The sequence below is a fragment of the Sminthopsis crassicaudata genome, chromosome 5, assembly GCF_048593235.1.
Source record: "Sminthopsis crassicaudata isolate SCR6 chromosome 5, ASM4859323v1, whole genome shotgun sequence".
NCBI lineage: Eukaryota > Metazoa > Chordata > Mammalia > Dasyuromorphia > Dasyuridae > Sminthopsis > Sminthopsis crassicaudata.
Genome location: NC_133621.1, coordinates 236,294,489 through 236,311,696, shown reverse-complemented (window position 1 = coordinate 236,311,696; position 17,208 = coordinate 236,294,489). Strand labels below are relative to the sequence as shown.

General features: G+C 37.1%; 1 protein-coding gene across 1 annotated transcript in view; it reads left to right on the top strand.

The window, feature by feature from the left end:
* Positions 1-3,030: 3,030 nt before the first annotated feature.
* Positions 3,031-17,208, top strand: part of LGR5 (leucine rich repeat containing G protein-coupled receptor 5) — a 162,241-nt gene continuing 148,063 nt past the window's right edge. Inside the window, 2 exon segments of the mRNA XM_074269622.1 lie at positions 3,031-3,036; positions 4,618-4,724. Coding sequence (XP_074125723.1) covers positions 3,031-3,036; positions 4,618-4,724 — 113 coding nt within the window.

Below are 17,208 nucleotides of genomic sequence, written 5' to 3'. Positions count from 1 at the left end.
TTATTCCATTCAGACCTGTCAGGGAGTTCAGCTTTGAACCACTCCAAGTTCCAGGGAATCAGATAAAGTGGTTTACCTAGGTGGGGCTCGTTGAGTCCTGAGCTAAATAATTCCAATCCTATTCAAATGAAGATTTTCTATTCAATTCAAGTCAAGCTGTACTCAGCCCCATCAAGAGCAACCCTCAGCTTGTAGCCAAGGCTTATAAAAGAGCCAATCTAAAACCCTCTCTTTGCAGAGGTTCTAAACATAGCAGCTATGCCATGCTTGCTATGCCAAGAAGCCTCTGTCTACTGGAATATTATTTTCCAGTGTCACACTCTCTTTATCCTCACCTATTTCCCTAACCAGACTTTATGCTTCTCTGTCAGGATTTCTAATCTTACTTCCCAATTCCTATAATAAACCTTTTTTTTATCAATCTAGGGTTTTGGGTCTGAAAATTGCTTTACAGAGAATCTCTGTGCCGCCAGAAGGGAGTCCTCAAAATTCCTACCCTTGTGCTGAATCCCAAGGGGGTTCAGGGGAGCCAAACCTTTCCATTTGGTTCCCTGAACCCTGAACCTACCACTAGACCTTATTTAACTCCCTGACCACCAGAAACCCTAATCTCATTTTGGTTCCCTAAATTTAGACCTTATCAAACTTATATATCTAAACCAGTGTTCCACATATTACATCATAGGAAATGAGGAGAAAAGCCAGAGTGATTAAAGTGATTAAAGGTAATGGCTAGGATGTGATAGCAACTCTACTGGGTTACTGTACTAGCACTTTGTTTTGGTTGGGTCCTCAAAGGATAACTGTTACCTCAGGTTCTGAACTCCCTGAACTCACTCTTCAATAGGTAACTACAGTCTCCCCTACCTGAGCCTTAGGGTGACTAGCAGTTTTTTCAGTCCTAGAATGAGAGAAAGATTTTCAGTTGTGCTTACTCAAAGCCTTGCATCTAAGATTTGCTACCTCCCAGGAGTTGGAAAAACAACCTTTTGTTTTTCCTTTCAATAATAATGGAAAGAGGTGATAACTTTTTCTGCTTCAGAGCTTGATGAGAGCTGAGAGACTTCATCCTTGCTTAAGGTGACCTGACCATCTAGTACACTTCCCAATTCTCTTCAAGTAAGGCCAAATTCAATCAATGACCATTTGCCCAACAACACAATAGCCACAAGGTCCAAGGTTCCCCAGTTTTTCTTTTACTCTGAGGTTCTCTGTTGGTCTATATATCTTTAGGGCAAGTTCTTTTTCATATGTAAATGTGCTAATAGCCTTACCCCCTTAATACTAAGTATACTTATCCTCTCCCAATTTGTAAAGGGCTTCCCTATCAAAATCAATCTAAATTAGGCATGGAATGATCCACTCTCTACAAAATCCAAATGAATCTGAGTTCATTTTATTCTTACCTCTCATTGCCTCTATAACTTACCCTTTTCAACCTGCAAGACATATCTCATCTATTTACACCTATATTATTATTATTATTATAGCTTTTTATTTACAAAACATATGTATGGGTAATTTTTCATCATACATGTAAAATATGTTAAAGTATAAGTTAAATACAATATATATTGTAAACACAATCTATAAGTATACTTATTTATATAGTTATCTTGCTGCACACAAAAAAAATCAGATTTAGAAAGAATGTAAAAATAAACTGAGAAGGAAAATAAAAATGCAAGCAAACAATAATATAATGGAAATGCTATGTTGTGATCCATACTCATTTCCCATAGTTCTTTTGCTGGGTGTAGATGGTTCTCTTCATTACTTAACAATTGGAACTTACTTGGATCATTTCATTCTTTAAGAGAAACATTTCCATCAAATCTGATCATCATATAGTATTGTTGAAGTATATAATGATCTCCTAGTTCTGCTCTTTCACTTAGCATCACTTCATGTAAGTCTCTCCAGGTCTCTCTGAAATCATCCTGCTGGTCATTTCTTACCAAACAATAATATTCCAAAACATTCACATACCACAATTTATTTAGCCATTCTCCAGATGATGGGCATCCATTCAATTTCTAGTTTCTAGCCACTAAAAAAGGGCTGCCACAAACATTTTTGTACATACAGGTCCCTTTCCCGTTTTAAAGATCTCTTTGGGGTATAAACACTGCTGGATCAAAGGGTATGCACAGTTTGATAACTTTTTGAGCATAGTTCCAAATTGCTCATCCATTCACACTGCCAGCAACAATGTATCAGTATCCCAGTTTTCCCACATCCCCTCCAACATTCCTCATTATCTTTTCCTGTCATGTTAGCCAATCTTAGAGGTATGTAGTGGTATCTCAGAATTGTATTAATTTGCATTTCTCTGATCAATAATGATTTGGACCTTTTCATATAACTAGAAATAGTTTCAATTTCTTCATCTGAAAATTGTATGTTCATATCCTTTGACCATTTATCAATTGGAGAATTTTTTATATATTAGAATCAATTCTCTATATATTTTGGAAATGAGGCCTTTATCAGAACCTTTGACTGTAAAAATGTTTTCCCAGTTTATTGCTTCCCTGTCTGCATTAGTTTTGTTTGCACAAAAACTTTTTAACTTGATATAACCAAAATAATGATCTCTAGTTCTTCTTTGGTCACAAATTCTTTCCTCCTCCACAGGTCTGAGAGGTAAACTATCTTATGTTCTTCTAATTTATATATAATCTCATTCTTTATTCCTAGATCATGGACCCATTTTGACCTTATCTTGGTGTACAATGTCAAATGTGGGTCAATGCCTAGTTTCTGCCATACTAATTTCCAATTTTCCCAGAAATTTTTGTCAGATACTGAATTCTTATCCCAAAAGCTGGGGAAGACATATCTAATCTAAAAGGGACATCTTAAATTTAATTAAAATTATATACTAGTTATCTGAAATAAAAAAATTTCTGTATAAGAGAAAATTTTGGGTACTTCCTTCCCATTTTAGAATTAGGATATTTAGAAGACCTCCTTTAATATAAGAAACCCTCACCTTGTCCCTTCTGGAATATTTGAAATAATGACAGAATGGAGGTATTCTGAGGCATTATGGCATAGTGATAGACTGGGAGTGAGGAAGACCTGAATTCATATCTCTCCTGAAATACTAGCTATGTAATTCTATGTAACTCACTAAACCAAACTGAACCTCAGTTTATTTTTCAGTAAAATGGGGATGACAATAATACATATCTCATAAGGTTGTTATGAGGTACAAAAGATATAAAGACATATTATAACTCGAATATAGTGATGTCATTTTGGTTCTCTTTGAGAATGAAAGACAACAGATGAAGGCAACAAATTTCATAAATATAGATGTCAGCTTTTGTTATTGTTGTAGTTGTAATTGTTATAAAATCATAAATTTGGATTTAGACAGTACCTTACAATTTAATGGATCCAACCTCTTCATTGTACTTTTAAGAAAACTGAGAAAAAATAAATTACTTATATAAGATTGATGGGGGTTGAGGTCCCTTTAAAAAAAACCCTCCCCATGGCTGACCTTTGATTTACAAATCTTGGTCACCAGGCTTTCCCCAACCCCCACTGGATCTGAGCTAACTTGAGTTTCCCCAGCCCCCACAGTTTAAACCCACTGAATTCTATTCAGTGTTGACCATGCCTGAAAGCCCTCCAAAAGCCTGGGACTCCACTCACCTTCAAGATCATTATAAAAGGGGCTACTTTGGAGTCCACATTGCAGGAGCCCTTCCCCCCAAACATGGTATCCTTCTGGCCATGTAAGGGTTTCTGTCCACCTAGCGACTACCTCTGGCCCTGGCGTCTTTCTATCTTTAACTTTATTTCCAAATCACTATGATAAATCTTTTTATCAATCTAGGTTTTCGGGCCTGTAAATTCCTTTTACAGGGGACTCTGCACCGTCACGTGACTATCTTTGCTCTGACCCAAAAGGGGGTTCCCCTTCCCTAACTCTCATCATGTGGTGAACCTCCTGGGGACCCCAAAAATTGTTATCCCCAAAATTAAGCTCAATCTTTTCAGGTCTCTCAGAGCTAATCTGGGTTCTCAGCTGCTCGCACAGTATTCTTCCAAGAAATCTGTGTTCCTACCAGGGAATCCGGAACTCTGGATAAGATAAAAGACTTTTTTTTTCTTTCTCTACCTTGCAGTGAATATGCACTTCAGGCTTGGGTTGTTATTAGAGCTCTACCTCGCTCAGGCACAATTCCTTACGAATTGCTGCAAATTGACAAAAGGTTTCTTTTTACCTCACTCTCTGTCTTTAGAGATAAGAGAGAAGCTACAAGAAGTTAGAAAACTGAACCCTTTTACCTGTCCACAATCTAGATACATCTGACTCTAAAATCCTTCTTTAGCAGATGCTGGGTTTGGAGAAGCCTGCTTCCAGAGACAAAAGACCTTCTTTTGCATCTCAAGGCATTTGTAATCCTTTTTTCTTTTGCCAAAAAGCTGTCCCTCAGGCCGGAATGCCGAGACACACCAGAGAAAGTGTCTCTTCTTCAACCCCCCCCCCATGTGGCTGTTCTGAGGACTCCATCCCTCTTGGGGGTCCCAGGCCAGCAGTCTCCTTTATCTGTTCTGGGGAGAAATCTGTGTTTGAGCCCCTCTCACACTCAACTGTAGTGGTCATGCTGTAGCCACGAGGAGAAAGGTCTCTGGATCGGGGTGAACTTGGAGGTGTCTCTACCCGACCACGTGAGCCCTCACAATCACCACCGGAGAAGCACTGGGTAAGATAACATCTCTCCCTTCCCCCATCCTCTCTCTTTTTGAACCTCTCCCATGTGGGAGAGGCAACCTGCTATTTAAATGCTCCCATCCTGTCCCTTCTTGGGGTATAATGCGGAGATTGGGGACTCAATCTTTTCAAGAGCTCTAGAAAAGTTTCCCATTAGAACTAGCTTGCTCCACACAGCTTTTCACTCTAGCAGCCTTAAAAAAAAATAAAAAAAAATTACACCTTTCCATGCTCAGGAGGCTGTCTACAAAGACAAAGATTTTAAAACTGCCCATTTTTTCTCTAGCCTCAGGGAGTACTTGCCTGCTTGTGAACAGATAAAGTCTAGATATCTGCTCCACCTTTCTCTGTCTCTCCTACCTAACCTTGTAGGTGGGAAACTTCTGACTTTTCTCTCAGTGCAGGAGCTCCTAGTGAATTTAGATTCTATTTTTCTCTATTGGCATTCTATGCCCTCTACCAACAATTAAAGATTCCCTTTCTAGTTTTAGTCCTGGCCAGACTAGAGCTTCAGAAAGGTGACCTTTGTAATTTTGGCTAGGGATCAAAATTCCGAATCAAGACAAATTAATTGTTAAGAGAGTGAGGATAGTTTCTTTTTGTTTTTTCTCTTTTTTTTTCTCATTTCCTGACTGCAGGCAGGAGATGAGTTAAAGGGGAGAGACAGACTATTTTTTAAAAAACTCCTTAACTACTTTTAATTTGGCACCTCTCTAGAATCTTTCTCTGTTCTGATGTGCTACAGTTCTTTTTTACTGCCTCAGTTTCCTTAAACTGATCTCTTTCTTGCCTCAACTTCTCTGGCATTTCAGTCCATGAAGCCCAGATACTATAGAATATGAATAGATTCTTCTTCAAGCTGCCTATTAGAGAATGGCTTAATTAACACCTGAATTCCAATCTCTCTCTCTCTACTCACCCAACCCCCCCAACTTTCTTTTCAGGACCTGAGTGTCTCCAATTAGGGTGTGACTTTTCTAAATGCTCTAACCCCCCACACCCAACCCACTAAAGGATGGGTGGGGTAGGATCTTTGTCTTTCACCTGACCCACTGTTCTCTGCTAAGCACCTCGAGCTGCCTTCCCCTCCCTCTACCTCTTGGAAACAGAGTAGGGAAAGGCCATGTGGAATTTTTCCATACCCACCTTCTGCAGAGAGGCTTGGCTTTATAAAAGGTTGTGAGGTAGACCCACCTTTAAATTAATTGATCTATTTTTTAAGACACGTTAAAACTGGGGAATTTGCTAAAATTGTTTAACTATTGCTGTTTCAGGAAATTTACTAGTCTGTTATGTATGATCTGATAATTTCTGTAAACAGGGGAGGAAGGAAGCTGATTACAGCTAGTCAGGAAATTGGGGAAAACTAATGTATTATTTCATTAAGTTCAGGCTGAATTGGAAACTATTTTACTCTTTGCTTAAAATTACTAGACTATGATTTGCTGGGTTATTATTCTTTAAAAACGATCAAAAATCAGACACCTGTCCAAGGACTGGCAGCCTCTCTGATCTGTTTCTCCACCCCTGTTACCCCAGTTCCTTAATTACTATTTCGCATTTCAGTATCAGGACTCTAATGGTTTGGGGTGGCCTGTCTTGGTCTAATTGCATAATTTACTCAGAAATCTGTCTCCTGCTACCAGCTCCTGTCCAGAGAGAAAGAGAAAATGGAGTTCCTCAAAACCCCATTTTTTCCCTCTTTTGGAGCCCCTGACAGATGTGGGTGCCCCTCTTATGGCAGCAGGACTGCCTTGAGCACTGTTACTCAACAGAGGCTGAGTTTAATGCACAAATGACAACAGACCTAAAGACTCTCTGGCTGAGATGCCCTCCAAGTGCAGAGATTCGAACAGGGAGGCTTATGTGTCTCCCTGAATGAGGAGTGCTGTTTGATGCTAATATTTCTGGGATTATTGGAGAGAAACTGGTTCTTGCCATATATCCTTGTATTTTTTATAGTTTTAGTCTGGTTTATTTATTTTTGTCCTAACTCAGTTTCCCTAATTATCCTGACTCAGCCATGCCTCAGTTCTCCTGCTTCTCTGTTCTGAAAAAACCTTCCCAGCCTCCTTATCATTAGCTGATAAAAGTATTAGGCTTAGAATAGCAGAATGTCTCTCCCATCCCAAGCTATCGGAATGTCTTATCAAGATTCTGTGTCCCCTGATTATTTCATCTCTCTACAGACCTACTCTAATAGTTTGATTGCTCTTGCCTCTATTCCAGTCTTTCTGATACTGTTCATGAGGTAACATAAACCTCCGCACTGTCTATCAACAAGGTGGACAGCTCAGTTTCCCAGGACTTGATTGACGCTGTCAGGAGCTCAACGCTCAAGCTAAGCATTTGCACACTGAGACATCATGGCAAAGCTCTGGTGAAATAGAGACAAAAATCAAAAATTTTTGTCATCTCTCTCTCTCTCTTAAGGATGCCTAAAGAGAACGAAAGCTATAGAGTTGGGGTCCAGTTACCACCTCTCAAAAAAAAAAAAAAAAACTCCACTGAACAGATTAACCAATCTATCTCCACCCACCTTGAAAGGGGTTCCTTTGCTGCTAGGAGACACACCCACCAAAGCTAATTCCTTTTGAAGTAAAAGAGGTTGGGAAAGAGCAATAAAATTCAAACTTAACCTAAGTTTAAAATTTTGACTGCTAACTTCTTGAATTCTCTTGTGTGGAATTGGACATTCTGTATAAGTTTAAATAGATTGTATTGTACTGAGTCAGAGCCTCTAAAATAATAAGTTTTTTTCCTTGTCCTTTTGAAAATGTTTCTTTTAAGGACAATATGCAATTTAGGATATTTTTTCTATGTATTGGGTATTTTAAAATCAAACTGATTTGTATGAATAATGTTCACTTATGAAACATCTACTTGGATATGATAATTGTTTAAGTTATGAATTTATTGGGACAAATTCCTTACTGCTATCAATATAAGGTTCTGATAAATATTTGTTTAGAATTTATGTTCTTGCATTTTTTTCCTCCTATAACCAATTTCTAAGATCAGAGCAATAGTCAATAGAAATTGTTAATGCAATTCAATTATGTCATACCTTGCTGTTTTTAGCCTGATTATATGTGATCATTGTAACCTAAATGCTTGGGCAAATAAGTATTTAGCCTGGTCATCTGTCTATTACTGGACAATTAATAGAGATCTGTAAGACCAAAACTGATTTCTAACACTTGTTGGTTTCCCTTTATCTCTCTAACCTGAGACTCTCAGTTCTTCTCTTCTAAGGGCAACTTCTGCCTCCTGAAAGAAACACTCAGAGCAGATGTGCTTTTTAAAAAAAATCTCTCCCAGACTTAGACTCCTGTAGGAAACTGTCTGAGGAGACCCCAGTCTCTGTCCTGAATTCGAGCAGGAGGGAAAGTGGAAAAACTACACCATAAGGGCTGAACTGCCCCTCCCCCCCCCCCGTTTCCCTTCATCTCAGGACAGCCCGAACACCTCAGGGGCCGGTGAGCTGGGTAGGCTATGCTGATACTGTGCACCCCCTCTGACTCCTTTCACCCCTCCCCCATAAAGAGTGGGGAAAACTAGGAAGGAAAAGATTCATGATTTTTGCTTATTGAGGAACCAACTCTCTTCTTTTCAAGAAAAACAGCACAGTTTTTCCAACATTTCCAAGACCTTAAACTGCATTCTTATCTTGATCTACAGCCCTGACAATTGGGAATATACCCATCCCTAGACCCTGCCTCAGAAAAGAGCAGTGGCTCATTAAATCTACTAGATATTAAGGCCTCTTGCCTCCCCTGACTTCTGAGTCCACACCCTTTAATTCCCAACCCCAGGAGGAATTTGGGGTGAAAGGGCTAGGCTACAAATAATCTTTTCTCTCAGCATTTTCTCCTATTTCTCTTTGATAGTTAGATGGGCCATCAGACAAGCAGCCCACAGAAGGGACCTGATGTGTTTCTTGCTAAAAGACCATTCCCCTGAATGTCACCATCTCCACCCTGGATGACACCCCACTTTTAATCTGTTCCCGAGATCTGTTTTCTCTAGGCTTCAAACTTTGGATTCTCAGCTGCCCTTCAGCCTTGAGAACATTGATTGGACAACTGACTGGGGACAACTGACCGGGACACCCCCTAGATGCCCTGCTGTCATCCTCCACACCTCACGCCTCACCTCCTGACATGAAACCCCAAATCTCTACAACCCTTGTCAGCTCGAAGCAGTTAAGAGGAGATTGTCGCCCCTTTCCCCACATACGTCTGGAGGTGACAACTTGAGGGGGGAACAAGAAGAGGGGACCCCGCTACTCTGAAGATCTTTGGAGAAATCTTCAACCTTGCCTTAAATGAGGGACACTGCCCCAATTTTTTTTTAAATGAATTTAAGCCTTAACTGTTTGAGGGGGGAAATGATGAGGGTTGAGGTCCCTTTAAGAAACCCTCCCCATGGCTGACCTTTGATTTACAAATTCTGGTCACCGGGCTTTCCCTATTCCCCACAGGATCTGAGCTAACTTGAGTTTTCCCAGCCCCCCCAGTTTAAACCCATTGAATTCTATTCAATGCTGAAGCCTGGGACTCTACCCATCTTCAAGATCATTATAAAAGGGACTACTTTGGAGTCCACATTGCAGGAGCCCTTCCCCCCAAACATGGTATCCTTCTGGCCATGTAAGGGTTCCTGTCCGCCCAGCGACCACCTCTGGCCCTAGTGTCTTTCTACCTTTAACTTTACTTCCAAATCCCTACAGTAAACCTTTTTATCAATCTAGGTTTTTGGGCTTGCAAATTCCTTTTACAGGGGATTCTGTGCCGTCACCCTACTATCTTTGCACCAACCCAAAAGGGGTTCCCCTTCCCTAACTCTCATCAAGATCACACAGTTAGCAATTAACTTGGGAAAGCAGCAAAATTCCAGCCAGTAAATAGCAGAGGAAGTTTAAATCACACAACTTTAGGAATAGCATACTTTTTTTCTATTTAATGGGCATAAAATGTGGCATGTCCATTTAAGTATATCCTTACAGGAATAACTCCCCAGTTAACAAATCAGCTCTTACATGGTATTCTCTGGTGGCCAAAAGTCACCATCGCTCTTCTTTGTTCTGTTGTCAAGAAATCCCTATGCTTACATTTCCTCTGAATCTTGGCATTTATTGAAACAGCAGAAAAAAAAGATAGCTTCATGTCTTGAAAAAGTACTGCTACTTAAAGGCTTTTCAAAGCATTTTGATAGAGAGTTGACATAGCTGAGAGGACTTATTCTAGTGAACATCAACCCTCTGTGAATGGTGATGCAAAATCCGAGAGTGTTAATCACTGCCTCAGTAAATGGTCCTGATTATAAAGCCTGAGGCAAGCTAGGTTTGAGATGAGATGGAATCTAACAGATTTTGATATATGTTAAATAGTATCATAGTATTTAGCATGGGCATGGACATTACAGATTAGTTAGTCTAATATTTTCATTTTGTATATGGGCAAACTATGGCCCCCAAAAGTAAAATTACTTTCCCAAAGTCATGTTGTTGTTCAGTTATGTCCAACCCTATTTGGGATTTTCTTGGCAAAGATATTGGAGTTGTTTGTCATTTCCTTCTCCAGCTTATTTTACAGATGAGAAAAATTAAGTGACTTGCCCAGGGTTACACAGCTATCAAGTGTCTGAGGTTGGATTTGAATTCAGATCTTCCTGACTCCAGACCTAACAATCTAATTACTGGACCACTTAATTGCCCCTCCCAAATCCATACCATTATTAAATATCAAAGACAGGATTTGAACGTAGGTCCTCTGACTCCAAAATTAGAAAGGACATTAGAGGTTAATTATTCCAGTCTCTTCATTTTATATAAGGGCAAATCACTCAATAATTTTTCACTTGTATCCAGTTCTTCTTGACCTCCTGCAATTTTTTAGCAAAGATACTGGAATAGTTTGCCATTTCTTTCTCTGGCTCATTCTACAGATGAGCAAAGTGAGGCAAACAAGGTTAAGCGACTTGCCCAGGGTCACACAGTTAATAAGTATCTGAAGCCAGATTTAAACTCAGGAAAGTGGGTCTTCCTGACTCCAAACCCAGTGTTTTTAATCTATGGTGCCACTTATCTGCCTTTGGCAAACTGAGGTTCTAAAAAGTAAAATTGCCTTCCCAAATTTATACCATTATTAAATATCAAAGATAGGATTTGAATCCAGATCTCCTGACTTTAAAACTAGTGTTCTTTTCTTTGGATGGTATAGTTTCTCTGCTAATATTATTATCTGACTATTATGTAAAATATAATTTTTATAGAATATTGAAGAAAATATTCTCTTATCAGGTCTTAGAGTTATCTAACAAAATGACATGACAACCATATTGTCACTAAATCTTCCTTTAAATTCTATTCCAAAGTGAATCTTGTATTGGGGTCATATTCAAAAATCACAATTTCTATCTTTCATTCTTACAATATATCATGCTGGCATGATTAATCTTCTATGCACATCTCTCATTCTGAGTCACCATCGTCTTGTTGACATTTCTCATGTCATACACAAGACTCTATGCATAGAATGCATTCACATCCAAGACATCTCTTCCATAGAACATTCTGTGACAGTATTTTTCAACACCAGAGTTTTTTTTAATATTCTTCTATATAAAACACACTTGAATATTTGTTTTTCTTAAAAGGAGAATCATTTTTAATAAGTTTTCTCTCCATTCCATCTTTTTTAAAGTGGAGTATGCTTTTCAATTTTCTTTTTCTTTTTTTTTTTAAAGTGAAATGAAGAAAAAAAATCTAAGATAAATTGTTAAAAATATGTTCTTTGATGCATTTTGTAATAGAATGGCTTAATCTATGTACATAGCATAAAATTGAAAAATGGAGTTTTTCACATAATACAAGAACAGATTCTTATACTTTTCACCATATTGTTCCATTTATAGCTCCCACTGTATTCAAAGGTAGAAAGGAGAAATACACTTTGTACTGAAAAAAAAAATTAGTAGCTCAGTCATAATTGGATAAGTCCATCAAAGAGCTCTAGCTAGGCAACATAATGGGTGAAATTCTTGACTTGGAGTTATGAAGACCTGGACTCAAATCCTTCTTAGATATTTACTAGCTATGTGAAACTAGGCAATCCATAATCCCTTTCATAGTATCAATTTCCACATTTATAAGATAATCAAAGTAAGAGCACTTATCTCAAAGGTGGTCAAGAAAATCAAATAAAATAATATAAAACACTTTATCCTTAAAGTGCAATGTAAGTGCTAGATTTTATTTATTGGAAAGAATATTGTTTCTGGGAGATATGCCCCACATGCTAATGGAATGTGTATGAGATCTATGAAAAACAAATGGCATTCTATGTAACCAGAACCTATAAATATTTTGAAAACTATATCTATCCACAATGTGGGGCCCCAAATAATATTTTTTCAACTATTAATTAATTATTCACATTATATCCCAAATGTCACACCATATAAATCTGATAATTCTTTCTTAATCTGATGAAATTTGTCTCTATTATTAAAAGCATTATAAGGAAAATGTGGCTTCTATCATCCTGCTACAGTTGGTACCAGATCCACTAGATATTTTTAAGAATTATTTTGGGAACATGCAGCCATGCAAACCATGCTTGCCTCGCCCAGCAGGGGATAGTAAAAGACTTCACAAACACCAGATGAGATTTAACAATCTCAGGAAAATGTAACATGTTCCGAATGCATCACATAACATTATGAACAATGCAAAGAAAATATGTTTAATTTATATTAGACACATTTTCCTTGTTTAGGAAATTCCAAAAACTTTCTATAAAAGTGTAACCAGAGCCCCCTGGCTTAGAGATTCTCTTAAAAATCAAATTATAATTATTTATTCTTTGGATCTCATTAAGAAATGTTTTAGTATCTCTGTATCTATTTTGCCTTTCTAGATATCCATTTTGCTAAAAGTCTGAGACAATTTCCATAGACATTTCCTTACAGTATATTTTAACAGGAGAAACGTTTTCAGTGAAGTTGCAGATAATTTTTAAAATAAAATTTGTCTTGTCCATTTTTGTTACTCTGACTTAATTCTTGTGACTCAATGTGAATATTTTGACAAATGTTTTATAAGGTAATAACTGCCAAATATCTTATAATTATCTGGAGAAAGTGAACTATTTTCTGATTGCCATTCAATAAAATATTTATTAAGCACTTAGAATTAAGTGATATTCTTTTAAACCAAAGGCTGATTTCTTTTTCTCCTCCAAGTATGAAAAAGCAAGAATATGAAGGAAGAATTAGTCTTCTAAATTTGATGCTAATCAACAAGATAAGTGGCATACATAATCTGAAATTCACTTATATTTGTTCTGCAATATAGTATATATTTTTGCTACATATTTATCTTCCCAATTATGTTTTGCCCAGTCCAATATTAAATGCATTTTGATTTCTCTGAGCATATACTTCTTATCTTTAGTGGCAAGCAATTCCTAAGCAATAGATAGATGGAAATCAGCCTATAACCACATTTAAAGAGTGAGACAATTCTATAAATAATAGAGTTTAAGGTCTATGGTCAAGAACGTTTTTTCTCCTGATCTCTTAAGAATGTCACCTAAAATTTCTCTCAATACTCTATCTGGCTGAATCAGTCATCTTACCTTATAGCTGAAGTAAATACCTATGCTCATAAAGTCAATACTATCAGTTTGACATGGTTCAAGAATCATAAGAGCTAACATTTAAGACTTTAAGACTTGTCAAACATTTTACAAGTGTAATAAGAGTTTGAATACTGTTTGGCATTCTTGGATTTGGAGTTCAGAGAAAAAGCAACCCTAAAAATGTTGGACTATCCCGATTTTTGAGCTAAAAAGGAAACTGAAATCATGCCCAGAATTTTTAAAAAGAAACATATGCTACCTATGAGAGATCAGACTGAGAAGGAGAATCTGGAATCAGGGAAACAGCTGTATTATGGCAGAGAAGGGACAAATTGAAATAGGCCATTATACCCTTAGAGGCTTCTTAGAGAAGACTCATAACAGTAATTCCTTCTTCAAGGATTAAGGGGAAATGAAAAAAAAAAAAGTCTTTATCTAGCTTCTTTTATGCCTATTCTAGAATAGATATTGTGATGTACTCACATAACTTTTTTTCCTGAATATTTAATTGTACTCTGATTTTTCCTTAGATATACTGGGGTCAGAAGTTATTGAGAGACACAAAAATTGAAAATAAGACAAAGAGCCAAATAATGTTAGCATTTTCTTTCTTGGGAATTCTGAACTATGACTATTATTCTAATAATTTTTCATCTACTGTGAACTCCACAAAATAAAGGAAAGAGAAGGGACCATGTAGATCTGAAGGCAATGATGTTGCCCCTTGTTTAAAGAAGAACAAATGACTGTGAGAAATTAAACTAATTAAATGTCTAAAGAGGAGTGGACAATATTTCATAGAATTGTCAAAACTCATACCATTTTCCCAGAGAAAAGATAAGCAAGACTTAGGAAGGAATGCCCTCTACTTCTATCCATCAGTAATGGGGAAACAGAGAGGATTATTACATCAGAAAGTGTTTGTCAGCCAGATCCACCTGGCACATTAAACATAACAGCATTAAAACAGGGTATCTCATTAAAGTCTTACAACAATTTTGAAGAATAGAAATAGATATAAAAATGAGGTAGATATGTTAACATCAAGTAGATGTTAAAAAGAGAATTTAAGCCCAAGTCTTCAATTCCAGCCCATGGAATTCTAATATATTGGATAAAAGTTCATTGGTTAGCAGTAGACATGGGTTTAAACCTGACTCTGTCACTTACTAGTTTTGTGATCCTGGCTAAGTCATTTGTCTTTGTCTCGATTTCATCATCAGTAAAACCTTCCTGGTTATCAAATTGTTTCTGCTTTTCCAATTAATATTTATATCATTAATCTGCTCTCTTACAAACACATATATAATTCATTGGACATAAAGGGCAGCAGGTTAAAAAGTATGAATGAAAGAATGGATATAAATCCATGAATGTCTCTAAAAGGATAATTCAGTCTTTATATCCCACTGCTGGAGATGTCAGGACTGGTATTTGAGGACTGGTATCATTATTCTGGGTGCTTGGTTTCCAGTAGAACATAAATATGAGATGCAGGGGCAGACTATGAATAGTCCTGTGACTATTATGTACTTTTTTTTTTTGCTCAGGCAATTGGGGTTAAGTGACTTGCCTGGGGTCACACAATTAGGAAGTGTTAAGTGTTTGAATCCAGATTTGAACTCAAGTACTCCTGACATCAGGGCTGATGCTTTATTCATTGCACCAACTAACTGCCCCTTATTATGTACTTTCAACAGTAAATATGTATTTATACAAATGGAGAAATGTTGAATACAGTTGATAAGGTCACTTACCATGGCAGTGTATTTTCTTAGGATGTGCATATAATTAATAAGGTTCATACACACATTGCTAGCTCCATGTTTGGGAAGTTCCAAAGGAAAGTGTAGGAAATAACAGTATTAGATTTGTCAACAAGTGATACCAAGATGGTGATGTAAAGGCAGAGACTTGCCTGTACTCTCCCCTCCAAATACCTTTAAATGATGATTCTAAATATATCTTTGAATCCAGAAAAAGTCAGTGTGAAGCAATTTCATAACTCAAGACAACTTGGAAGCTCAGAAGGAAAAGTTTGTTGTACCAAGGTGAATGGAGAGAGTCTCACACAGGCCATTCAGTAGGGGATGTTTGTCACACTAGGGTGAGAGGAGTGCAGCCCTGGCCTTAGCAAACCAGGAGCTGGTCTTGAGAGCCTCTGAATCAGCAGTAGCTGCTCCTGGATCTTTCATCCCATAGCCAACAGAAAAAAAATTACAGGGGTCTCTGCTAGCTGAGAAAGAACACTGCACTTAACTCATACTCAGATCTGGGATGCAGTCCTCAGTGGCAATCTCAGAGCAAGGAGGAGCACTAACACACTAGAGCTTGCAGTCACAGTGGAGGAGGAACCCTCCTTACAGTACCAGCCAGAAAAGAGTACTTGTGTAGGCTACGGAACTTGTCAGTAGAGAAGTAAACACACCTCTCCTTAAATCATACCACTATGGAAGTATTTAAAACTTACAGGATCCTAGAAAGATGTCTCAAAATAGCTGCACAAAAGCCTTAAAGTTTGGGACATTGCACTCTGGAAACAAAGCCCTATTTTAATAAAGAATTAAAAGACAAGTAATAGTCTGGGAATATGAGAAAGCAAATAAAAATATTCTGACAAGGATGGTGACAAAGAAGATAAAAATACACACTCAGAAGAAGATAACAAAGTCAAAACTTCTACATGTGAAACCTCCAAGAAAAATCAGAATTGGCCTCAGACCATGGAAGAGTTCAAAAGGAATTTTGAAAGTTAAGAAGAGAGGTAGAAGGAAAATTGGGAAAAGAAATGAATGATACAAAAGGAAGTACAAAAAGCTAATGAAGAGAAGAATTCCTTAAAAAGCAAAATTGGTCAAATAGAGAAGGAGGCACAAAAGTTCACTGAAAAAAATAATTCCTTAAAAATTAGAATTGAGCAAATGGAAGCTAATGGCTTTATGAAAAAAATCAAAAAACAATAAAAAATAAAACCAAAGAAGAGAGAAATAGAAAACAATGTGAAAGATCTCATTGGAAAAATAACTGACCTGGAAAATAGATTCAAGAGAGATAACCTAAAAATTATCAGACTATCTGAAAGCCATGATTAAAAAAAGAAAGAAAGAAAAAAAAAAGCTTAGACATCATCTTTCAAGAAATTGTCAAGGAAAACTGCCCTGGCATTTTAGAAATAGAGGGTAAAATAGAAATTGAAAGAATCCACAAATCATCTCCTGAAAATGACCCTCAAATAAAAACCCCATGAGTATTATAGCAAGAAAATACTGTAAGCATCCAGAGAGAAGCAATTTAGATATAGTGGAGCCACAGTGAAGATACTACAAGATTTAGCAGCTTCTATATTAAAGGATCAGAAGATATGATATTCTGGAGAGCAATGGAGCTGGGAATACAACTAAGAATTATCTATACAGCAAAGCAGAGTATAATCCTTTGGAGGGAAGTGGACATTCAATGAAATAAAAGACTTTCAAGTATTCTTGATGAAAAGACCAGAGCTGAATAGAAAATTTGACTTTCAAATACAACTCCCCCCCCCAAAAATGACAAAAATGTAATCAGGAAAGGGAAATCATAAAGGATAAAAGGTTAATCTGTTTACATTTTTATTGTAACTCATAAGGTACAAGTTACTTATAACTTTTGAAAGGCAGTTAAAAGGAATTTATATAGACATATATTAGAAGAATAATTCTTATGTTATACAAACAGATAATATCTAAAAAATAAATTAAGGGGTGAAAGAGAAATGTACTGGGAGAAAGGGAAAAAGGAAAGGTACAATGGTATAAATTATCTGCCCTAAAAGAGGCAAGAAAAAACTTTTTT